Consider the following 24,657-nt stretch of genomic DNA (forward strand, 5'->3'; position numbering starts at 1 on the left):
AGGGGCGCCTGGGTGGCACAGCGGTTAAGCGTCTGCCTTCGGCTCAGGGCGTGATCCCGGCGTTCTGGGATCGAGCCCCACATCAGGCTCCTCCGCTATGAGCCTGCTTCTTCCTCTCCCACTCCCCCTGCTTGTGTTCCCTCTCTCGCTGGCTGTCTCTATCTCTGTCGAATAAATAAATAAAATCTTAAAAAAAAAAAAAAAGAAACTCTCCCTCCCAGCCTGATGGCTTTCTCAGCCTCCCACTTCCCCAGAGCTCTGTGGTTCTCGCCAGGTACCAGAGGCCCCACTGTGATGGATAGAGGCACCAGCACAGTAGTCTCAATACCTGGGTTCACGTGCATATACATAAAAGTAAGCCATTACCTGCGGCAGACAATCAATTTTAAAGACTAATTTTTCTCTTTTAGAAGGGTCACAAATTGTGCCTATAAAAATATCTGCACAAATCATCATTTGAAGGTACAAATGGATATTTTTTAAAAACAGAAGCTGATATCCAGGTAAATCATTCAACAGGTCTCCAATTTCAAACATATTGTTTGGAAATGTGTAGTCAGTGCACAGATAGGATGTTACAGGCACCAAAATAATCTGGGGATAAAACTAGGAGATGTCAGCATGTAAAATGGAAGCTAATGAGAATCACTATAAAAATGGGTAAGATTAGCCAAATGCAGTGACATACACAAGAGATGATTGTTCACGTGTTGCTCATTTGCACATCCACTCCACAAGCATTTAGTGGGTGCCTGCTCTGGACCAAGAGATGAGCCGAGGACTAGGGTGGTAGTTTTCTAAGCCTCTATGAGGAAGGAAGTCAGGTCAGAACTTCAAGGAAAGCTGACCAGAATGACCCTTAGAAGGAAGTGTCAACATGAAACTTTACGTTTTTGATAAAAACTCTCTCCTTGACCAAGCTCTGGCCAGGCTCCTCCAAGCCATCTTGTCGACCAGGCCTCAACCTTGGCCTATAAAGACTTAAACAAACACTAACGTAGGCTCTCATGGCTCAAGGCCACAACCCCAGGATGACCCTGGCTCCCCTTAAAGTACCTGCCTGTGAAAAATCAAGGCTGCCAGAAATATTTACTGTTGGTTCCACCCAACACGTAAAGACGGGCCTGCTTCCCAGCCCCTGTGGGAGGGTAGGAGTCTAACTTCAATAAGCACCAGTTAGCAAACCCAGATGGATTTCACACGGACCCGTGCCCTCTTCCTGCTTTTTGTCATTTTTCACTTCCCTGACTCTCCTGAGCCCCTGCTTGCCTCCTTCCCTACCCCCCATTCCCCTGTAAAATGCCCAATCACCTCTATCTAAGTCAAAGTTGAGTCTACTTTATCCCGGACCTTTTTCCCTACTGCAATAATGTATTACTGATTAAAATCTGTCCTTACCACTTTAAGTAGCATCCAGCTTTGTCTACCTTTGACATTGTTAATATAACCCATTTCAGAGTCACCTCAAATAGGAAGAAAGCAGGTTTTAACCTATGAACTAACTGGGCAAGCTGCCTGAGAGCACAGCTCTTATTCGACGACAGGGTCCGGAAAGAGAGAAAATATACAACTTCCTAATCTAGAGAGGGAACCTTGAAATTACTGAAGGACCGGTGGGGGAGGGGGTTACTGGACTGTGAGCTTCTGATCAAGTATGGCATGGTGGAAATAGCATGGGCTTTACTGAAGACAAGGAGACCTGGCTTTGCCCACTTACAAGCTTTTGTGACCGGGGGCCTCAGTCTCCTCATTTATAAACTGTGAGTCACCGTGCCTGACTCAAACTGCATGCCTTCCTCATACCAAGGACTCCTCCAAAGTCGTTGTTTCAGAGTTATATCCACATCTTCAACATCCCAAAAAGTAGAATCCAGAAGCACATACATTTAGGCTCCAGGATATGCTCTGATGAATTAATCGATGTTTCAGTGGTCAATTAAGTCACACAGGCTATTTTTTCAGGGACAAGTACAATTTATTTCTACATTGTATTTCATATCACAAGCTGAACCACAGAAGCTGCCTGTCAGTACACTTCCTTGGGTCCTTTCTCTCTGACCAGACGGCTGGGACCTTCTGTACCATGCTGGCTTAAGCTCCCCATTTGTATCTTAGCGTGGGTCGTGAACCCCTGTGAGAATCTGATAAAATGACGGGCTCTCTCTTAAGAAAAATGCACATACGCATAAGCACACGAATTCAGCGTACAATTTTGAAGGGCTCAGCAACGCCCTGAAACACATTCTTGGGTTCTGGCTGACGCCCCTGGTCTAAACCATTGCCTGCAGAGGGCAACACGGCAACTGGAGCCCACACTGAGAGCTACATTCAGGAAAGCTTGGGACGCTGTAAAACTTGATGAGTTTTTTGAAGGCACTTTTCTTTAGCATCATCATCTCTTCTGGGAACCTAGAGAAGATTCTGGCCCTGGAGGAGCCACCATTCTTCACAGAGCCATCCGTGGGCAGTGGCTTCTGAGCACTCACAGGCATGCTGTTGCAACTGAAGGAACGCACTGCCTTCTTCTTATTTTGCACGGACAAATAATTGAACAGAAAGGAGGACAGCTTGTGCTTGGTGACATCTGGGGCCTCTTCTGAAAAGCAGTCGTCATCAAGGGGGTCCAGGAGGTTTTCAAGATGGCAGCTGTCTTCCCTTTTCATAGGACTCGCTCCCCCAGGCTGAGGCTGCTTGATGATCTTCCTGGTCGGGGCTGGGTCATAGCCTGCCCCATTGGCAGACTGAAGGGACATTCCATTGGCCAAGGCTCTGGGGCCCGTGGTTGGAGGGATGAGGTTCCCAACCTGAGGGCTAGGTTGGGAAGTACAGTGCTGACTCAGGATGAGAGTAGCAGCATCTCGAATGAGATTCCAGTCTCTCAGGATGTCCTCTCTGGTGGTGAACTGGGATGTCACAGTGAAACGGATGATCAGTTTGTCCTGGATAGTGGCCGGTATGAGGAAGAGATGGCCAGCTTTAGCTAATTCTTTTAATACACTTTCTGTGAGACAATTAGGACCCTGTTTGAAGAATAAAGAGAAACGACATCTATGTCACATCCCCACTAAGCATCCCCAGAAACCCAGTATTTATAGATCCAAGAGGCTGAACAACCACCAAATAACATAATCATAAGCCATGGAAGATGGCATTACCTTTAGACGAAAAACCACCAGGCCAAGGTGCCTCTTGGCAGGGATTTCAAAGAAAGGGTCATTTCTGACCAGAGACTCAAAATATTTTGCCATTTCAGTGCCCTAAAATTGTAAATATAGAGAGAACTGAGATTAATAATCAGGCAAGGGACAATTCCACATATAGTTTCACACTGTTAAATGGGTTTAAACGTGACATCTTTGAACCACAGCATCCTGAATGGCTTCTGCCTGATTTTCTTCTCCATTTGATTTAGCTCATATTCCAAGCTGGAAAACTGCCCATGAGCAATGTCCTCTTGCTTGTCACATCAGATCCATCTCAGGAATTCATTTCTTTTTTTTTTTTTTAAAGATTTATTTATTTATTTATTTATTTATTTATTTATTTATTAGACAGAGAGAGACAGCCAGCGAGAGAGGGAACACAAGCAGGGGGAGTGGGAGAGGAAGAAGCAGGCTCCTAGTGGAGGAGCCTGATGTGGGGCTCGATCCCGGAACCCCGGGGTCACGCCCTGAGCCAAAGGCAGACGCTTAACGACTGCGCCACCCAGGCGCCCCAGGAATTCATTTCTGAGGGCTCACTTTCAACTCAGCCCCAGAGCCAGAAGCCACGTGCTTTGCAATCTGGCCTCATATCCTGGCTTCACAGCTTTCTGACTAGTCAAGGTGGCAAGTGAGGACGAAAGCTCAGCCCATTCTCTGAAGTCCCAGCCGGGTACTTTGTATAGGCTGGATCTGCCCAGAGGAAAAAATTCTTATTTTCACAGTATGTAGAGGCACCGTGTGGACTGTCAACAGCCCTGTCCTTATCCTAAGCATACATCTTTCCCTTGCTTCTCAAACCTTTTCATACTTTATACCTCACATGCTGTTTCGTTACTCCCTCTTTTTTTTCATTCCACAGAGAATATATTTTTATACATCCTCCCCACATACATCATAGAAAACTGTCGGGGTGCCTGGGTGGCTCAGTTGGTTGAGCACCTGCCTTTGGCTCAGGTCGTGATCTCAGGGTCCTAGGATGGAGTCCAGCATTTCTGCTCAGTGGGGAGTCTACTTCTCCCTCTCACTCTCCCTCTGTGTTCTCTCTCTCTTTCTCAAATAAATAAAATCAGAAGAAAGAAAGAGAGAGAGAGAGAGAAAGGAAGGAAGGAAGGAAGGAAGGAAGGAAGGAAGGAAGGAAGGAAGGAAGGAAAAGAAAGAAAAAGAAAAAGAAAACTGTACCAGTTTAGCAAGTACAGAATTTCTGTTTGGGATGATGAGAAAAGTTCTGGAAATAGTAATGATGGTTGCACATATTGGGAGTGTACTTAATGTCACTGGATTGTACACTTAAAAAGGTTAAAGTGGTAAATTTTACATTATGGATATTTTCCCACGATAAAAAAAATTTAAAGCTTTGTACCATATTAATCTTTCACTGAAGTTTATGTCATTTAAAAAAAATTTCCTTTTTTTTAAAAAACTTAAGATTATTAACTAAACAAGGACAGGACTTACCTTTTCTTACATTTCTAAAAAATTTCTTCAAGCATCCAGAAGGATCTCAATAAAATATTTGCTAAATAATTGCTCTCACCTGGTTCTCATTGAATCACCTGGTTCTTAGACTTGATACTCGATTTCAAAAGAACGCAAAGGATTTTAGCTAATCACACCACTTTTGCCCCAGTTTCTCCATTTCGGCCATTACAGTCAGTTACACAAGGGATACACTTGGCATACAGACAGTACGTCAGTGACTGTATTAGGTCAAGTTTGGTTTTAATGGAAAAGCTGGTAAGGTTGGTATCAAGCAGGATGTGGTCAGGTGAGCCAGCTGTTATACCAGAAGAATAAGCAGGAAGGATGTTGGGGGACCTCTCTTCCCTTGAGTACACTGCGATCTTTCTTTTCTTTCTTTTTAGGTTTTGATCTATCCTTCTCTTTAAGCCTCTGACCTCAGAGACTTAGCATTCCCTTCCTGCTCTCATACTTTCTTGCTCTCTTTTGCTTCCCCATGTTCACCCACTCTGCTGTTTCTTCTGTCTTAACCTCCTCATTTTCTAAGAGGGTCTCAGGGAAAGTGACTTCCCCGAGGTACAAGTAGCAGAACGTAGGTCTCCTGGTCACCAAGTACATGCTTCTCCCACCACGCTCTGCTGCTTCCTACAATGTAAGCTGATCGTGACAAGGCAGAAGCAGGGGCCAGGGGAGAGGGGAAACGGCTCAGCATCCCTGCCACCGGAAACCACCTTCGTGGGTGAGGGAAGCATTGCTGCTACCCGTACCCTGAACCAATCTAGGTCGAGGGTGGGCAGACTACAGCCCAAAGACCTGGAACATAACCATGCCCATTTGTTTATGTATTGTCTACAGTGGCCTTTGTGCTACAATGTTAGAATTAGTTGCAACAGAAACAGCATGGCCCGCAAAGCCAAAAATAGTTACTGTCTGTCTTTTACAGAAAAAGTTTACCAATCCCAATCGTAGGTGACAGGAAATGATGGATGATGATGATGATGTTGACAGTGATCTTATCATCAGAAGAAGGGAAAATGGAGGAGTGGGGAGGGGGAGGAAGAGGAAGAAGCAGAAGAAGGAGAAGGAGGAGGAAAGGAAAAAAATATATTCGTTGAGTACTTAGATGAGTATGACGTCCTGTGCTAAGTAGGGCTTTATATGTATCATCACATTTAATCGTCACCATTAACCTGTGAGAGATATTATCATTTTCCCATCTTATAAGTCAGGAAGCCAAACACAGAAAGTTAAAGTAATTTGTCCAAGGTCACCAAATAGTAAAGGGTAGAACAGAAAAATCCAACCCAGATTCCATTCTCTAAAGCATTACTGTATTACAGAGAGATACATATCTCGGTTTTATGTAACTTTCAAGAGCTCACATAGTAGAAGATAGCCCAAAATTGTGAAGAGAGAAGGCCTTCCACTCTTGAGCAGCACAATTACCATCTCTGAACCTCGCGCATAATGTGGGGCTGGTCAGGGTGACCACCGCAAGCATTGTCGTAAGCATCTAATGAAACACTAAAAGGTATTTTTAAAATTTAAGACACTATGCAAATAATAATCATGATCTCAGTCAAGTTGAAGAAATAAAATTCACTCACAACACCTCTGTTTTGGTTTCACCCCTTACTGTTGTGGGACCTTGGTACCCTGTGAACTCCGTTTGATACGTGTGCTTGAGTAGGTGACCTGAGGAATGCCAAAGAAGCAGTGACCGTGACTAGGGAAGACGGAATAGTCAGGGAAGCTCCTGAGAGAAACGAAACATAATCTTTCAACATTTGGAGAAGAGAAAGCAATCGGGGCAAAGCACAAGTGAGGGTGCAGAGGCTGACCGAGGACACAGCTGTAATGTGTCAGTGAGAAGCCTGAGCTAAAATAAAGGCTGATAACCAGGTCCTTGAAAGCCAGGCCCAGAAGTGGGGGCCTAGTGTAGGGAGTAGGGGAACTGATGGGAATTCAGAACTTTGACTTGCAAGAGGTGCATGAGGGGAGTTGGCCAGCACCTACACCCTGGATATCCAGTCCTAAGCTGTAAGAGAAAGAGCATCCTGGTGACTTGTAATCTCCACTGCCTCATTTCCCGGCCACCACCTCCAATCTTGAGTCTGAGGATCTAGAGAGAGCACAAAGTGCCTGAGGTCCCTCACAACATGCCACGTGACAGCCACTCATTGATAAACATCTGTTGCCCAACACCTTGATGTTTATTACAAATGTAAAATTACCAACAGTAAACCAGTCATAGTTACTGCTTCAACCATTTCATTTGGTTTTGTGTTTATTTGATGAAGAAGAAATTCCCTAAAGGGAAGGTGGAAGGGGAAAGACACACAGAGTAATAACGGACGATGTCTTTGGACTTATCCATGGCTTTTATCAATGGCTTCGTCTTACTCATAGGCACTCAGAGAAATGAGTGAAAAATGCTGCTAGCCAAAATTCTTAGTGAAGTCCCTCCCGCCCCTTTCATGAAGAATATGACAGAGGGAGACAGGGAGATGGTGTCTGTCTCACTTACTTCTGGGTCTTATTTCTAGTACAATGATTTTGTTGTTGTTGAATTGAGTTGAAATAAATAAACACAATGCAGATAAAAGTAAAAAGTAGATAAAAAGTAAAGTAAATAAACACGATGCAGAGATGCTTGTTCCAGACTTGATAGGTCTGCATGTCCAAGCCAGAAGAACAATGTCTCAGGCATAACTGTAAGTGACTCGAATTTTCAGGCAGCTGTGATAATCAGAGTAATTCTTAGAAAGATATGTTCCTAGCCCAACACACTCGCTGCCCTTTTATTTTCTTTCTCTCTCTGCAAAACAGGCTCTCAAGCCATCACTCCCCGGTGCTTGATGACCACCAATGAGACGCGCCTGCAGGGGAACAGACAGCAGAGAGCCCCTGGTGTCATGTTCTCCTCAGGATCCCTCTGGCTAACAAAGAAATGGCTACCCTCAATAATCAAGTCCCAGGAGCCCAAGAACAGGCCCAGACACCTGAGCTATATACCGCAGGTCCCCTGGGCAGAAACCAGCCTTCCTCCCCACTAGGACACATAGTAAGATTACATACATGTCTGACATGTGCTTGAAGATTCTTCACGCCAAAGGACCGAATCACGAACCAGAGTTTGATAGAGCGAAACCGCCGGCTCAGGGGGATCTGCCAGTGCTAGAACAAAGGAACACAGGGCTGAAGATTAGAGGCAAGGGCGCTGCTTCCTCACAACGCTTCTTGGCGTTATCATACCCGGCCTGCTCCGCCCTCCAGGGATAGACGGTGTCACCATGACTCCCGAAGCTGTTGCTAAGGAGAAGCCGAGGCAAGTTACCCAAAGGCTGTCCTGTCACATGACCAAATCCTGGTGAAGGTGGCCAATAGTTACCCTTGTCCAAAAGCAGGACAAGAGGAAACAAGTCCATGACCCTGAACCAAGGAGAAGCCATTTTGCTTCAAATGCTGCTTTAAACAGTTCATCTCAGGCTGAAATTCAAGTTGCGGCAATACATTTTTCTTCTTTTCTTCTCCAAAAGAACCTAAGTTCCTCAAATTGCAGAGAATGTTCTATCTCTATTCCGCCCTAAATGTAAAGAATAGTGGTCAAGAGCCGGGACGTTAAAGCCCCGCAGACGTGGGCTTCACAGGAAGTCGTCAGCAAGCGGTGGCTATCTAGGTGATACAAATGTGAGCTACAGATCACAGCGATTTTTCTGCCTAGAACCAAGATGATCATTATTTAATCTCGCTGTCTGGTCCTGACTTCTTCCTGTGACATTCCTGTGACATCCCCGTGCCCTCAGGAGCCATGACTCCAGCTTTCAGGTTTCAAATGAGCACCCACATCTGGGCCTCTGTGAAACTAAAACTGACCCTTTGTTCCTGGTAACCAAATCAACAGAGCTTAAAGTTCAAGCCCGTGGGTACCCTCAATTGAAACATTTTCAAACCAAATTCAAACTGGTTTTGCACGTCTGAAAACAGACCAAAGGGTTTGGAAAACACTGACAGTAACCCTGAGGGGTAATGTGGTTTCTAATGACCTCTTCTTCAAATGTCAGAAAGCTTCACCACAATTTCTGTTGACTAAAAATAAATATTTGTCCCACTGATATTTTTGTACTCATCCACAGGATTGCCAGAACCTCAAAAATGTGCTCACCTTCACCCTTCACATTCACTTCCTGACACGGGCATGGGCACTCTCCCTTTGGGAACACTGCCCCGTTGTGGATGGACTATGTCAAGTACTAAGCCTTTGTTTCCCAGCTTGGGGACTTTCGTTTACTAGCAGAGGGCATCAAAACCTGGACATGACACAAAATCCCTGGGACAGGGAAAGCAGTCAGCTCCATCCCTTATTAGATGGACACTTGGGGAGAATAATGAATGGATGAGAGAGGCCTTCTCTAAATATGGCTTCCCAAATGGTTATGGCTAATTGGCTACTTTATCTCACCAGCAAATTAAAATGAAAGGCAGAGATTATTTTATTTTTGATGTCTTCACACTCTGTTTGTATCCCCGGTTATTCCTCTTGTCACTATTCCAAAACCATTCCATGCTGACCCAGCTAGCTGACATTCTCGGTGAGAGCAGGAAATTTGGACTTAGAAAGGGTGACGTGGCTCTTCTTGAACTTGAGACATCCCCAAGCCTCCTCTGTGTCCGAGGTTTTGCAGGTCTCCCCTGCCAAAGGCAAGACAATGCCCCATCCACTAGCAGGAGTTTGATGTCAAAAAATCTAGCCCTGATTTTAGGTGGCGCCAGAGCCCAGGGATGAAGTCCCTAAGTCTTCTCTCCCAGGATGCTGCTTATTTCTGGCTCATCTCAAACATGGCTGGGCTTCTGTTTATAGCTACAGCCACCTGGGGGAGAAAGACCTTGGGTCAGAGCAGCAGTAAAGACTCCCAGGATCACAACAGATAGAAGCTTCCATTTTCTAGAAGTTTCTTTGAGACTTGAAAAGGAATCCACAGAGTTAGAGGTGGGGGAAGGAAATGCATAAAGCCACACCTTCTGGATGTGGAAATATAAATAATAAGGTTCCCCTGGACCAGTGCTAAGACAAGTATAATTCAATATTTTTTATAAAAAGTTATCTAGAATAAAGAGAGCACCATATAAATCTCCACCACTGATGGGAACGAACCGCAGAAAAATCTTGAGACACTGGTGGGAACAAACAAGCAAACAAAAAGGTAACGTGAGATCCAAAATGGGCAACGGTAAGATAATGCTCTTAAGTTATGATGATCCAAATACACTTATAGGAGAATGGGTACCATTTCCCATTTCACACTCAAGAAAGAAACTTAGAATTATCCCTGAAGAGATCTGCCCCTTGGGATGCTGTGGAAATTTTAATTAAAAAATTGCTGAAAACCTACCAGACAGGGCAGTGAAGCTGCAAGAACCATTATTCATCCATTTTTATCAACCTCTCGAGGGTCTGTAAGCTTACTACCTGTAACTAATAAAAAAGCCTCAAAAATCTAAAGGAAGAGTGGGCTGGTCTGAGGGAGAACAAGCAATACAATCAAGAGATGACAGAGCTTTTATTTTAGAACTAAAAGGCCAAGACATTTCGGTTGCCCAAGGAGACAAGATGGAACCATCTCTTGACAAACTGAATCACAGACATCAGGCATTACTCTCTCTGCCTCACTGCATTAATTCATTGAATCTCACAACAAGCCTAAGAAGCCAATATTATTATCATCATCCTCATTTTACAGATGAGGAAACCAAGACACAGAGGTTAAGTCATTTGACCAAAGCCACATAAGTTAATAAACGGAGGAACAAGGATTCAAACACGAGCCATCAGGCTTTAGCACCTCAACGTTTAACCACTTTGCTATAGCAAATCTCTGCAGCTTAAAAGAAGAATCTTTAGCTCTATTATCTCTACCATTTATTGAGCATTTGCCACATTCCCAGATTTGTGTTAAGCTTCCATTTCAGCCTCACAATACTCTGTGAAATCAGGGTCACTGTGCCCATTTTACAGATGAGGAAGCCGCAGCTCAGAGAGGGCCACTGAGTTTCCCAAAGGCCCACTGCTGGGGTAGCATTTCAAACCAAGCTTGTCCACTCTGTTCTGCCGCCTCCCGTTGGCCACGGATATAACTTGTTTTCATCTCTGTCTCCCCTACAATTAAAGGAAAGGCTCCCTTCAAACTGAGGGGTAAGTGTGAAGAATTCATTTCCCCAGGAGGTAGTGCAGGCAAGTTCAAGAGACGGGGGTGCAACGAGCTGAGGAGGCCAGGACTAGCTGGGAGCATCCAGAAGCTCAGGAAGGGTACCTGTGCCCCACCCCCTCCCGGGGAGCCCCCCTCCCCCCCCCCCCCCCCCCCCCGTGCCTCCACCACCCTGGGGACAAAAGATGAAAGCGATTCAAGCAAGGAGCTGCTTTCCCTACCCAAGGAGATCCTCCACCCTGCCCTGCGGCAGGGCACTAAGCAGAAAAGATTATCCAAGATGGAGACAGAAGGGAATCGAACCACTCACGGTAGAAAAGCCATCTCTGGGAATTAAAGAATGCCACACATATTCACGAAATGGGCATGCTGCCTCAGAGGTTGGTCTCATTTTCTAGGCTTAGGCTTCTTAACAGTTTTTTGGGTTTCATTCTATAGGCTTAGAAACCGAAGGTATACGGCAACATATTATGGGATGGGCTCACGATACGCCGCTTTCGGACGGAAGCCAACATAAAGGAGACCTTCCGGGTCAGGTGCAGTCAGCTTCCTTCCCAGAGGCCGGTTCTGGGCGCTCACCATGAAGTCAGTGGCCTTGCCTGAGTTGGCATGCCTGAGGTAGATGGGGTTCACACTGAAGGTCTGCTGCAGCTTGTACTTGTCCTTGACCCTGTGGGTTTCCAGACAGGCGTTAGTGGCTGAGGCCTCTCCAGAGGAAGCAAGGCTTTCCCGTGGGCTGGAAGCTCGGCTGCCACACTCACCAGAAGCCAGTACAGTCAAAGTGCACCATCATCCACTTGGAAGGGTTAAAGGTGAAGGAATCGGCGTACTCGATGCCCTTCAGAAACCCCCGGAACTCAGGGCACAGGAAGGCGGTGCCTGCGTAGGCAGCATCGATGTGAAGCCACAGCCCCTCAGTGGCACCTGAGGAGGCAAATGTCACCTGGCTGGGAGGCAGGACTGGGGGTGGGATTGGGGGCTTGCCACCAGCCAGCTCAAAGGCATCTCTCACTTGGTGCTGTGGCTGGTGGGCTTCAAGAGAAGAGAAGAAAGGATGGCCTGCTGTGGCTGGAGGGGCTGGCAAGGCATGCAGAGATGGGGGCGGGGGGAGGGGCGGTGCATCGATGAGAGAGGTGGGGGCCCCTGGAAGGAAAAATCCACGGAGCCACAGCTGGCCTTTGGCTCTCACTGGCGAGAGGGTCGACACCCTCTGGGCATCAACCTAAAAGTTCCTGGCGCAGAAAGCAACTCCCCACTGGCCCAGAGAGCAATGTTAACGCATCTAACACAAATGTTCGAGAAGGGATATCTCTCTTTCCTAGTGGGTTTCTTGTTTGGGGATTTTAAGCAATCCCATTTGGGTTTCTTCTCCACCTATATCTTCCCCCATGGTTTACCCTACCCTACCATTTTCCTTTCCTTAGCCTAGAATAGAAAATATTTCACGGGGCCTCCTTTACCCTGCATTTCACATATGGCCTGTTTTAAGTAGATTCTGACATACAAGTGAGAGGGCAAGAAAACTTGAGACTCTCCCACTGTTGCCTCCTAGAGAGGGTGCAAGGCAAGGGCCGGGGGGGGGGGAGGGCTCTAACCCTTGGTCCACTGCTGGGAAAAGCAGTACCCTGGCTGCCTTGTGACTTTCGGTGGCTCTTCTTAAACTGTCTGCACTGACCCAGGAGGAAGAAGATAATGCCACAGAACTAGATTCAGGTTCTTGCTCTAGGGAACATTCTAAAGTTCATGACTTATCTTCCTAGCCAGACAGGGCAGACACTTACAGATGGGGCCCAGCTCTGACAGGCAGTCAAACGCACAGACCCCCGTGGTCCCCAGTGTTGCACACACCTGAAGGAAAATAAAGGAAGTTAATGTGGGAAGCTGGGCTCATGTGATATAGTTGTCCTGAAAAAAAGATTTAACCACAGGTATTATCTATCCTACCCATCACACTGGAATAGCGTGTATTTCACACTACACTTTACCATGATACACAGTAAGAAATACATTTTATATAGCAATCTAGTACATGTGTGCATTTGAAAGAAAAGTTTCACCAAACCATACTACCCTGGCTACAGGAATGCCCTCTGATAGTTTCTATTCTCACCTGTTTCTTAGACAGATTATGACCCACTAAATTTATTTCCTAACACAGCAACGAATAGCAACTCTTACTTTGTAAAACATTGTATTTGGCAACTGTTCTGCTTTTTTTTTTTCTGTTTTTGTTTGTTTGTTTGTTTGTTTGTTTGTTTTGCAGTACGTTACTTGCCTAAATTCTGCCCAAATTCCTTCCTCGCCTCCAGGTCCTATCATTCTAAGCTGAGAACACATTCTGACTTACAAAAACAGGCACCAAGCCCCGTTCCTTGTCCTCCTTGATGGCTTTCTGAAGAACCTCCCCTCGGAGTGAGAAGTTGTCATCCACAGGCAGAAACTTCATCTTCACCAGAGAAATCAAACCAGCTTTTTCCACTGAAGAGTGAGCCTAGAAGGACCAGGGAAACCTGTTAGCAGAGTCCACCCGGGATGAGCACCCCCCGTCCCCCACCCTGAAACTGCTGAAGTCAGACTGGGGGAATCAAAAATCTTGCCGTGTGTCTTCCCCCATGGTCCCTGGAGAGGACCTCTGAGGCCTGCACTGCCCTGAGCTCCAGCATACACATGTCTAGAAAAACATCACTCAACAACGAAGACTCTAGAAGCCAAGCACTGAGCCCAAGGTTTGGCCTGTATTGGGCAACTCACCTGGTCAGAGGCATAGGCAATGAGCCGGGCGTTCAGGGAGGACTCGTCTGCCCCGGGTTCGGACGCTTTCATTTCCAGGATTTTGTCCTTTCTTGCTGCCAGCAAGGCAATCAAGGTGGACTCACTGACTGTGCTCTGTAGTGGAAGAGGGGTTACCTGTGGCAGCCTCCTCCTCTTGTCCCTTCGCACATTCCCCTGGCTCCAGCTGAAAGGGTTGCCCTTTCTCCTGACCCACAGGCCTATCGCACATTCTCTGTTCACAGCACCCTATGCATTCCTGGGACACCAGCCTCTCCTCCAATTGCACAGGGAAGTGATGAAAGCAAATTTGCACCTAATACCAACATCTTTATTAGAGGCCACAGAGACCACAAAAAGAACGTTCAGCCTCTGCTAGATACAAATTTGCCTATAGATATGTTTGCACCCCATGTAAAGCTTGCTAAAAATAAAGAACGTTTAATTTATTCAGTTTAGGCATGGAAATGGAGTTTGTTTCTGAAGGGACTTCCCGAGAGAGAGTGGGTCCTGGCCTAACGTGAGAGGCTGGTCGCTTTGGCCTTGGTTCTGTTTCTGTTGCCAAGGGCCCCCGTGACCTTGGGCTAGCATTGCCCCTCCAGGAGACTCTTTTCCATTTATAAAATGAAAAGCTTCCCTTCAGCTGCCTCCCAGAGTGGGAGTATTGATTATCCAAATGAAAGCTGGATAGGATTCTGTTCTGGCCACAACTGTGGGAATCCTGTGGACCCCTCAGCAACATCACGGAGTTCTTAAAGGTTTCTCATCATTCATTCACTCGGTCTTTGGTGTCTTTGCTGCTTGAACTCTTCCCACAGTGGAGAGCTCCCTGCTAAAAAGCCTGGCAGACGGTGTTAAGGGGAGTCCTATGGATCAGATCCCACTAGATATTCAGCGGCTGGACAGCACTCTGCAACAAGGAACCAGCAGAATGGTAATCATAATAATAATGCCACCTTCCATCTACATAGCTATTCTCGGTTCACAAAATGTTCTGTCATCCCATTGGCTCCTCGTAAAACCACTCTGATGTACTTGTGATTCCCGTCTACAGGTGAGGGTAGCAGTGCTCAGAGTCTTTACAGGACTGAAGCAAGTTCACACAGCTGATGAATACAGGAGGAAGCGCCGTTTGGTTGGAGACAAGCACGTGTTTAAATCCTTTCTTCCACTTACCAGCCAGGCAACTGGGGCAAGTTTTTAACCTCTCTGAGCTCCAGTGCTCTTATCTCAAAAATTGGTGATGATACTATTTACCTCCAGAGTCCTTGAGATAATTAAATGAAAAGCAAGATCAGGTTCGGCAGACGTTTAGCATGTCTCCCAGATACACCATCTGAAGTTGTAACTATCTGCAAATGGCCCAGAAGGGCCACGGCATGTGTAATTTGCCTTCCTTGGGAGGATTTTCATCTCGAAGCAAGACTGGAGAGAGAGAGGGAGCTAGCAAATGAGCCCAGCAAACTTTCCAGGTCTCATTTCAGGGCAGCATGGCTATTTTTATCTTAAAGAGGGGCTCATTTAGGGCCGCCTGGCGGCTCAGTCGGGTAAGCATCTGCCTTTGGCTCAGGTCATGACCCCAGGGTCCTGGGATCAAGTCCTGCATCTGGCTCCCTGCTTGGCTTCTCCCTCTGCCTACAGCTCCCCCTGCTTGTGTTCTCTCTCTGTGTCAAATAAATAAATAAAATATTTTTTTAAAAAGAAGAAGAGGAAGAAGAAAGGAAGAAGAAGGGCTCACTGAATGTTCATATCCACTCTCTGAGGAAAACATTGTTGCTATATTATTAGTTATTGTTATCTCTATCTTATAGGTTATAAAACCAAGAAAATTATGTATGTATTGGGGTAGAATTCAAGAATTTGGGGGTCCTCAAAGGTCTCAGAACCAAGGCCTCATAAATGTCAGGGGTTTATAGACACAAAAGTACCCAGCAGCATGCATGGTCTACGGGAAGCGCCCAGCGAGCTCCAGTATGCAGATGGCTCTTAACAAAACAAGAAATCTTTGAGGAACTATCATTTGACAGATATCCAAATGATAGGGTTGTAGGATAAGATAAATCAATTTATGGTGTTCATTTTTCTCACCGCCCAGGGTCTCCTGGACCCAGGAGGGAGGGCAAGAAGTCTCCACTTGCCTTCTCTTTTCCTTCTACCATAAGGAGTTAAATGAGACAAGGAAGGAGAGGGGTTGGGTGAGACACTGAGAAACCTGAATCGAGCAATACTGGAAATGTGATCATGGGTGGACTTCTTAATCTCTTTCAAAGGAAAAAAAGAAAAAGGAAGAGTGGAGGTGGCAGCCGTGGTGGGAGTGGTGACCGCAGCAGAGGCGGTAGCTCTGCGGGCCGGATCGGCGATCACGGCGGCCACCAGGATAATGATGATGGTTAATGGCAAGAGGAGGATGGCAGTGATAGTGGTGGAGGGGGTGACGTGGGGGAAACAGGAGAAGGGCAAGGGCTCAGCTTATCTTCCACTACGTAGCCCCCACGCAGGGAGGAGCTTCGCCAAGGTAGGCACCTGCAAGACGCCTCCTCCCTGACTGCCGGGGTGGTGGTGCAGGAAGTGCTCTGGGAGTCCCAGCATTTTCGCCAGCCAGTCCATGACATGCATCTCCAGCTCCGTGCACACAGGGCTGGAGGCCTGAAAGGGGGAAAGCAACTTCATCCAGACAGCCCCCGGGGACACCAAGATTGCAACCCTCCCCCTGCCCCACCAGCCCCAGAAACACATCTGTCTCTGCCCTGGCCCTCCCTGCCTCCCCAGGCTATCGGTGGGAACCTGACCTATCTTCCCCCTGGAGAAGGGGTCAATGCCAAGCCCTGTGCCCCATTCCCACCCCAACCTTTGCCAAACCATAGAGGGAAAAAGATGTAGGGCTTTGGATTGATGCCCTACCCTCAACGAGGTAGAGCCTTTCCTAACTCCCAAAGTTCTATGGAGAAACAGCCCTAGAAATGACTGCTTCCATTTGGCTTCCCTAGTCCCTAAAATACCCAGCTAAGCAGCATTCTGAAGGCCAAGGGCAAGTTTTAGGACTAAGAAAGAAAGCACTCCTTCCTAGAAAAGATAGCAACTTTCCCCTTCCCAGACCTCCCTCCCCACTGACACACCCTATACAGTCCAGACTTAAAACATAAAGCTGTTCTTGGAGGCTTCTGGCACAACTTAAACCAGCTTGATCCTTAGGGGGTTCTTAAGGGGAGTCTGAGGATATATCTCTAACCCCTCACAGACGAGAGCACAGGGGAAGTTGTACCCATAGGCACCAAAGTGCTTAGTGAGGATCACAAACTGTAGCAATACCCAGATCTCAGTCCAAATGTCATCTCTGTCTCTATAAGCTGTGTGATCCTGGGGAGATAAGTTACCCAAGCCTCAATTTCTTTATCTACAAAATGGGCCAATGCTCATGATTCCATAGGGTTAAAGGATAAGATGAGATCATTTCTATAAAGTTCAAGCTCAAACAATGTAGCCATTGTTAATATTTAACTTAGAACCCCCATTCAACGACCAGGACAAAATACGCCTGCCCCAGGATGTCACTTTCTGCTACATCCCCACTTGCTACTGGTTATAGCTACAGCCATGGTTACTCACCCAGGTGAATCCCAAGCAGTTGATGGCATCGGCCAGCATGTCTCCCAGCAGCGACGGCCAAGAAGTGAGGGCTGGGTAGTAGGCGTGCATGTGGGGGCTTTGCCAGTGTACCACCTGGAGGCAGGGCGGGTACATGTGTGGCGCCAGGGAGCATGTCTGGGAGGCTTTCCTCTACCAGAGACCCTCCCTGGGCCCTCTGAAGAGGGGCTGACACTTGTAAGACAGTCAAGCAAATGACACAACTCCATAAAAATAAAACATATTCATGGTGTTCTTGCCACCCTCATTTCTCATCTTCTAAGCTGCTTCGTCAGTGAAGCCTTTGTACGTATGCAAAGACCAGAAGGGAATATGCAAAATGAAAACTGGTATAGTAATTAGGGTTGTGGATTCTGGATAGTGTTCACGTCGGTCTCCAATGCTTATCCCCCATGCCACCCCTACCCAGTAATAAAAGGAAGCTATGAGCTTCACAAAAAGAGGTTGCTTGTCCCATCCAGTTTCTTGCAAAAAGCATCCTTTGTTTTATGGGTCACCGAGCTCTCTGGGTACACAGCTCCTGCAGAGGGTCAGTGTGAATGGATTCAAAGCTGCCCTTCGTTTCCCAGTGAGGAGAGAGAAAGGAGAGAAAAGGGCAGGGGAAGTGCCAGCCCAAGGGCCTGGGACCCCTACCTCCGAGTTAACCCCTGAGCCCACAATCAGACTGAAGAACCGGATGTAAGCAGGAGCCAGGTGGATAGACCGGGCCCCACTATAACGGGCTCATTGGCCTCATTCATTATCTAATCTGGCTTCATCTCCCTGTTGATGAGGATGCCCTGTTCATTTCTGCATTCGTGCTTTTGAGCAATGTGGTGTCTCCTGACAAGCAGGCACGTCCCATACTGACAGGATGTTCCAAAATCCACTAATTCCTAGAAAGCTACAAAATACTCATTTCCTCCACAAACCCTTTCCCAGTTCCCCAGCCCCCTCTGATCCTTTCCCTGAACCCATGGAACTCTCTCATTCTAGATGTCCCACCCTACTGAGAACTCATTAGTCAACATCCTAGTGAACCAATATTTAGTGTGCAGGGGGCGCCTGGGTGGCACAGCGGTTAAGCGCCTGCCTTCGGCTCAGGGCGTGATCCCAGCGTTATGGGATCGAGCCCCACATCGGGCTCCTCTGCTGGAAGCCTGCTCTTCCTCTCCCACTCCCCCTGCTTGTGTTCCCTCTCTCGCTGGCTGTCTCTATCTCTGTCGAATAAATAAATAAAATCTTAAAAAAATATATTTAGTGTGCAGAAATTCTTGTAATCCCTCACTAGCAAGGACAGCGTCCTAGACAGTGTGTGTGGTAGAAGGAGCATAAGATTCAAGTCAAAGGACAAAGTTTCCACTCCTCTCTTTGTCCCTAACCAGCTGTGTGACTTTGTAGGTTTATTGTGAAGCTAATGAACTTAAGCTCCAAGGTCCTATGTTTGCATGGGTCTTTTTTGAGAAAGATACTTAATTTTATTTTCTTACAAGGGATCTCAAAATTTATATATGATGCAGACCCCATAAAAACAGGATACTCCTCTGCACCTTTCTTAACCTTAGTTTCCCATCATAAAATAAATCCTGTTTCCTGGGGTTGTCATGTGGATGGGTCTGGGAGGAAATTTGCACAACGTAAAGCACTAATGTTAATGGTGAGTTACTCACATGGTGATAGACACATCATATATCCTGACTTGACTCTTAGATAACCAGAACTTTTCCTCTGATTTTCACCAGGTGAAACGTGTGAAAGGTAACAACAATATCTTCCATTTTCCCATGCTTCATCTTATTTAATTCTCACAGTACCCCTCTAAGATAGGTTCTCCCATTACCCCCGTTTTACAGAGGAGAATTCGGGGCTGGCTACGTGATCACACACACCTCACAGGGACAGATGACAGTGCCAAGACAGAAACCCCAGGCTGTCTGACCCCAGGGCCCAAGCTCCTGAGCAGGGTGGCGCCCTTTCTTCTCTCCCTGTGCTACTCTCTCTCCCCCATGAAGCACAGAGGAGGTTTTTCTAACCAGAGTTGGAATTAAAACAGAAGGGCAGCTCTTCTCTTTGTGTCTAGGAGATGGCAGGGAGGGAAAAATCAATCCAGTTTTCAATGAGGTGCTCGTCAACAAGAGAAAGTGAAGGGCCAACCACTTTCAGGCCGTCTCTCAGAGGCACTGGAAGACTGGGCCCTCATTATCACTGTCCTTAGTGACAGTATTTTGGAAACCTCAAAGAAGGGCTTCCATTCCCTAACCCTATCAAGAGGCAATTATCTGTTCTTTCAAGATAAATCTGATAAGATAAGCCAGAGAACCCTTATCAAGAAGAGACAGACCTCTCGTTCCAGAAATGAGCCTCTCTGAGCACACCCCCAGCAACTGCTGGAATTGCAATCAACGAATCAGCTCATTTCCGTCTCCTCTGACAGTTGCTCTCAGTCTCACTACCAAATTACAGTTGGCAGCTCGGCAGATTACATTTTACAGAATGAAATCCATGAGATAATCTTATCGGGGTGCTAGCCTCCTTGGTAAAGCTTTACGATATGGAAATTTTCAAAAGATGCTTGTGAAATAGGCTGAGTGGTCAGAGAGAGATGAGTAACTGGCTTTGTGCAAACTTGCCAGCCAGGGCGCTTGTACCAACTTATTCTGAGTTCAGATCATTTGGCATCCCTGCCTCCAGGCACGTTTCTGTCCCATCAAAGCTTTTAGGGGATGATGGAAGCAAATCCCAAGTCAGCCTCGGGAGGTCTCTGGACACATGCGGTTCAGGCCACCAATGCCCCAAGCAGACAGAGTGAAGAGAACAGCCTGCACGTGGGGGTCCCGCTGAAGGGCAGCGCCTGGGTGCACAGGCTCAGGCCGGAGCACTCAGTCACACACGAGTGGAGTTACCAGCGCAGGGGAAAGAGGCTCTGGAATAAGACTGGCCCAGGGCTAAAATCTTGGATCTGCCAGCCACAGATTCTGTAACTTTGAGAAAACAATTAACATCCCCAAATCACAGCTTCCTCATTTGTAAAAGAGGGAGTGTAGGATCACGGTGGGATAGAGCAAGCTAGCCTGTAACGGGGCTCATCCAGGGCCTGGCACGTGACATGGAGCTAAAGGCAGCCCTGCTGTGGGACGAAGACGGGCGCCCTCACTTTTAGCCTGAGCACCTTGGCAAGCTCCTCGCCCCTGTGGCCAGGGGCAGCGTCACAGCCCACAGAGGCGGCCTCCAGCTCAAGCACCAGCCAGCCTTTGTCTGCACCCTGGCCCTGCCAGTGCTGTCACCAGGCTGTGCTCTTTGTCACTGGGAGGACAAATGCTTCAGGGAAAGGTCCTCTCTACTCCTGAAAAGCAGCTCCGTCATGAGACCTCCCCTTGGTAGAGAAGGACACCATTCCCACCCCCCGGAGGAGGAAGGAGGGGGCCGACAGAGTCTCACTCAGCTCCCCGGGCCTCTCTATGTGACAATCAGGGTGTTCTCAGGGAACGTGTCTTCTCGGCCTCCTTCCTTCCCTTCAGCGAGTCTCAGCATTCTGTGGGAGAGTTGCTGGCTCTGCTAGCTGGGACTTCAGGGACTGTCTCCAGCCTCCTCTCTCTGTCATGCTCTCCACATTGGCCTTTCTCCTCAGACCCAATTTCCATTCTTACCTCATTCCATTCTATTTCCGTGCATCTGTCAGACTCAGCCCTGGGGTGAAGTGCTAACTCCCTCCGGCCTCCCACCCAGCACCACAGGGCAGCCCTGGCATCAGAATCCTAAGTTCAAAGTCCTGGCCCTCTATATGCCCTCTAGACAGGCCGGCATGTTGGTGCCCAAATGGCAGGCTTACCCAAGGCAGGCCTCTCTTCAGGCCTACTGCCCGCCCTCCTATGCCCCGAAACCCAGAATCACCCTTGCGGTGACTGTATCTCACCCCAGGCATGATAATTCGCTCGATGTCCCCAAAGATGCTGTCCCAGCTGTCAGGTTCCTCGGGAGCACTCTCAGGCAGCTGGGCTCGCAGGTAACCAGGCCGGACATCCGGAGTCACACGCCGCTCCCGCACGGTGCTCAGATACTGGCAGATGTAATCCACCATCTCTTTTCCTACAAGGAGGAGGAGACACCAGCCTTACGTCCCCTGATCGGGCCTGGCCAACTCATGCCCAACCCCTCATGTGAGGGCCAAGAGACTTGGTGAAGAAGGAGATGGATTCGTGAGCTGATGGGGAAAAGGTCAGATACCTAGCATCAGCCTTGTCTCGAGAGTTTAAAAGTAAGTGAGGGTGGGGGCACCTGGCTGGCTCAGTCAGTAGAGTATGTGACTTTTGATCTCAAGGTTGTGGGTTCGAGTACCATATGGGGCTCAGTTAAAGGCAGCTTTTATGTGGGATGAAGACGGGTGCATTCACTTTTATAAAAAAATAAAATGTTATTAAAAATTTATATAAATTTATATATTTATAAATTTTATTTAAAAATTTTATAAAAAATAAAAAAGGGGGGGACACCAGTTAGGTGATGGGCTCTTGGTTTCAGCTCAGGTCATGATCTCAAGGTCATGGGATCAAGCCCTGCATCAGGCTCTAAGCTCGGCATACTCTGCTTGGGATTCTCTCTTCTTCTCCCCATCCCCCCCTCGACCCCACCCCACCCCCAGCTATCTCTCTCTCTCTCAAATAAAAAAATCAATCTTTTTAAAAAAATGAATGAAAAAATAAGTGAGGGAATGAATGACCAGTGGAGGGACTGTGTGAGTGAACAAATGAACAAGACGGAAAATCATGAAGTATAAAACTCAAGCACCAAAGGAAAATAATTTATTTTTCCCTTATCCATATCAACCTTGATTTTCTCTCCTACCTGTCTTTTCTTCTCAAAAACAGAACATCTAATTAATTTGCTACCTTACAGGTTTAGTAGAAACTCTGTGGTTCTTTCTATCTGAAAATTGTTACACACACACACACACAACCTATTCTCTTTCTTAGCACAAATGGCAAACTCCCCTGCCAGGTTCTGATACAAGTTGAAAAATCTACTTGCTCACTCTTCCCACTGGACCAGTAATTTCTCACTTCTTCAAGAATCTGATTAAAACTAGGGGCTTGCACACACACACAAAAATGGTGTATAATTTCTGAGGTCCATGGCATCCCTAAAGCACAACCCTAGACCCAGACCAAGAACCCTGCCCTAGCCTGAAGTCTTGGGAAAATGCAAGACCATATCTTTTTGTTTGTTTGTTTGTTTGTGTCAGGTTTTTATTTAAATTCTTGTTAGTTAACATATAGTGTAATTATTCATTTCAGGAGTACGCAAGACCAGGTCTTAATCACTCAGTTTCTTTCCCTCTGCTTGCACCAACACCTCAATGCTTAGGACATTTCTTAGATGCTCAAAAAAAAAAAAAAAAATCAAATGAATGAACAAATAAATAAGGAAGAAAACTAGCCAACTGAAATACTCTGAAGTGACCATAAATTATTTATTTTTTCTCCCCATTCATTTCACCAGGACAGAGCTTCCGTCTTCAGCGCCTGTCTCTCCCTCCCTCTGAGTCTCTCTGTCTGCGTCTCTCCCTTTCTGTGTCTATGTGTCTGTGTGCTCATCTCCCTCTCTCTGTCTCTCTCAATACCTCTAATTCCTCCTTAGTACTCCTTAGGCTTTTGTCCCCCTGCAAAAAAATAAAATAAGATAAAAAAGAGAGAGAAGGAGAAGGAACCTGATTTCTTGCCTCTGCACCAGCTCATGCAAGATTCTTATAAGTAGGACCGATCCCAGAAAGAAACTGTGAAAGAGACAAGGAGAGATTTCGACACCCTTCTCTCTCCTCCAACCCTCCCACTGCTGATTCTTCTCACGGCTGCAGGGGCATCCCACCGGGGCTCTGAGAGCACTGGACCTAGCCCTGCACTTGTCCAGGGGCAGCGTGAAATGTGTTCGAGTTCTACACCCAGGACGGACGTCCGCGGGAACCTGCCTGAGGCTCCTGGGAAGCCCGGGAATAAGCCAGTGCAGGCTTGAGTGTCAAGGCTGCTAGCTACTTAGTGAGGGAGGTCTGGATGGAGGAGAGACGAAAAGTTGGATTTAACATAGGACAGTACCTTACAGCAAAGAAATTTTAGGCAACGTAACTTACCAGTGGGGACGAGGATATAAAAACTCACGGGGAGAAAAATTAGAAGCAACTACCTCCTGCCCCTGTTAAGGAGCCCCGCGGGAAAACAGGCTAAGCATTTGGTTTTCCTCCTTCCACCAGGCTTGAGAGACAGTGGCTGCCCACTAAATATTTATGAAATGAAGGACTCCGTGAAAGAACAGCACCGACAGGTTCACACAGAGGAATGAATACATAGAACGGATTTTGCAGTGACTACAGAATACTTGGGGGCCTTTTTTATTTCTGCTTCAGAATACGAATAATCCCCTTTTCCCACCGAGTGGATCGGGAATCCAAATCCTCTCGTGGTGAGAAAGGGGGCGGGGAAAGTGAGACACGGGAGAGTGCGAGAAGGAGAGGCCGAGGGAGAAGGAAAGAGGGGTTGAGAAAGTTTTAGATTCTGGGGTCCCACATTCCTTCCTCGGGAAGAATTTTGTGGAAACCAACTCTCAGAGAGCTAGTCTGCTCCGGTCCAATGACACCCCCGAATCTAAGGGCGGACGACCAGCACCTGTTCCCGCAGAGCAAGGGGGTGCCCACCGCTCACCTCTCTCCCGGTACTCCTCGGGCTCCATCACCTCCCTGCGGCTGCGGCTGCGGCGCCTTCTCACCCAAAGACACGTGCGACGTGCGACGTGCGACGTGGAGCACGGACGCCTGGGCAGCCAGTGCCGGCCCTTTATTTAAAGGGTTCTCGCTTCTTCCCCCTTAGCTCCACCCTTCAAAGGCCCTTCCTCCGGGCTGCTTGAACTCCACCCCTTTCCCCCCCGGTTCTGATCTAGAGACCAGGATAAAAGGCCCTTCTAAATTAAACAGCGCCCTTAGCAACCCAAACCCGCAGGCAGCCCTTCCGCCCCTGGCCTCAGACCAGGGAGCCCCGTCGGACGGAGCGCCGGCTCTGGAGCCCAGCACAAAGCCGAGCGTGTGCGGAGTCCGTGGCCCAAACGAGCCGAGCCGTCGGATTCCTGCGATGGCTGGTCTCTCAGCGGCGGGGACGCAGGGACGGGCGCTTAGAGCGAGGCTGCCCTGCCGGCCCCAGGGTGCTCAGGGACGCGGGTACCCTCATCCGTCACAGTGGATTTTCTAAATTACCACGTGCCACTTGCTGCTGGCGAGTAAACAGAGGAGCACAAAGAATACAAATGGAAACATCACTCAGACTTCATCGCTTTTAGCACTTGAAAGGGTGCTTGTGTGCGTGCGTGTGTGTGTGTGTGCGCGCGCGCGCGCGTGTGTGAAAGGGCATGCAGACACT

At 47.5% G+C, this 24,657-nt stretch overlaps 1 protein-coding gene across 1 annotated transcript; it reads right to left on the bottom strand.

The window, feature by feature from the left end:
* Positions 1-1,953: 1,953 nt before the first annotated feature.
* On the bottom strand, positions 1,954-24,055 carry HDC (histidine decarboxylase). Its single transcript, XM_026518459.4, has 12 exons — positions 23,950-24,055; positions 21,174-21,346; positions 17,243-17,356; positions 16,160-16,282; positions 13,619-13,753; positions 13,215-13,358; positions 12,649-12,715; positions 11,629-11,791; positions 11,447-11,537; positions 7,740-7,838; positions 3,156-3,257; positions 1,954-3,020 (listed from the first exon to the last, which is right to left on the bottom strand). The coding sequence occupies exons 1-12, from the start codon at positions 23,975-23,977 to the stop codon at positions 2,271-2,273; spliced, it is 1,989 nt and encodes a 662-aa protein (XP_026374244.2). The 5' UTR covers positions 23,978-24,055; the 3' UTR covers positions 1,954-2,270.
* Positions 24,056-24,657: the final 602 nt, after the last annotated feature.

This window comes from Ursus arctos, unplaced genomic scaffold, assembly GCF_023065955.2.
Source record: "Ursus arctos isolate Adak ecotype North America unplaced genomic scaffold, UrsArc2.0 scaffold_36, whole genome shotgun sequence".
Lineage (NCBI taxonomy): Eukaryota > Metazoa > Chordata > Mammalia > Carnivora > Ursidae > Ursus > Ursus arctos.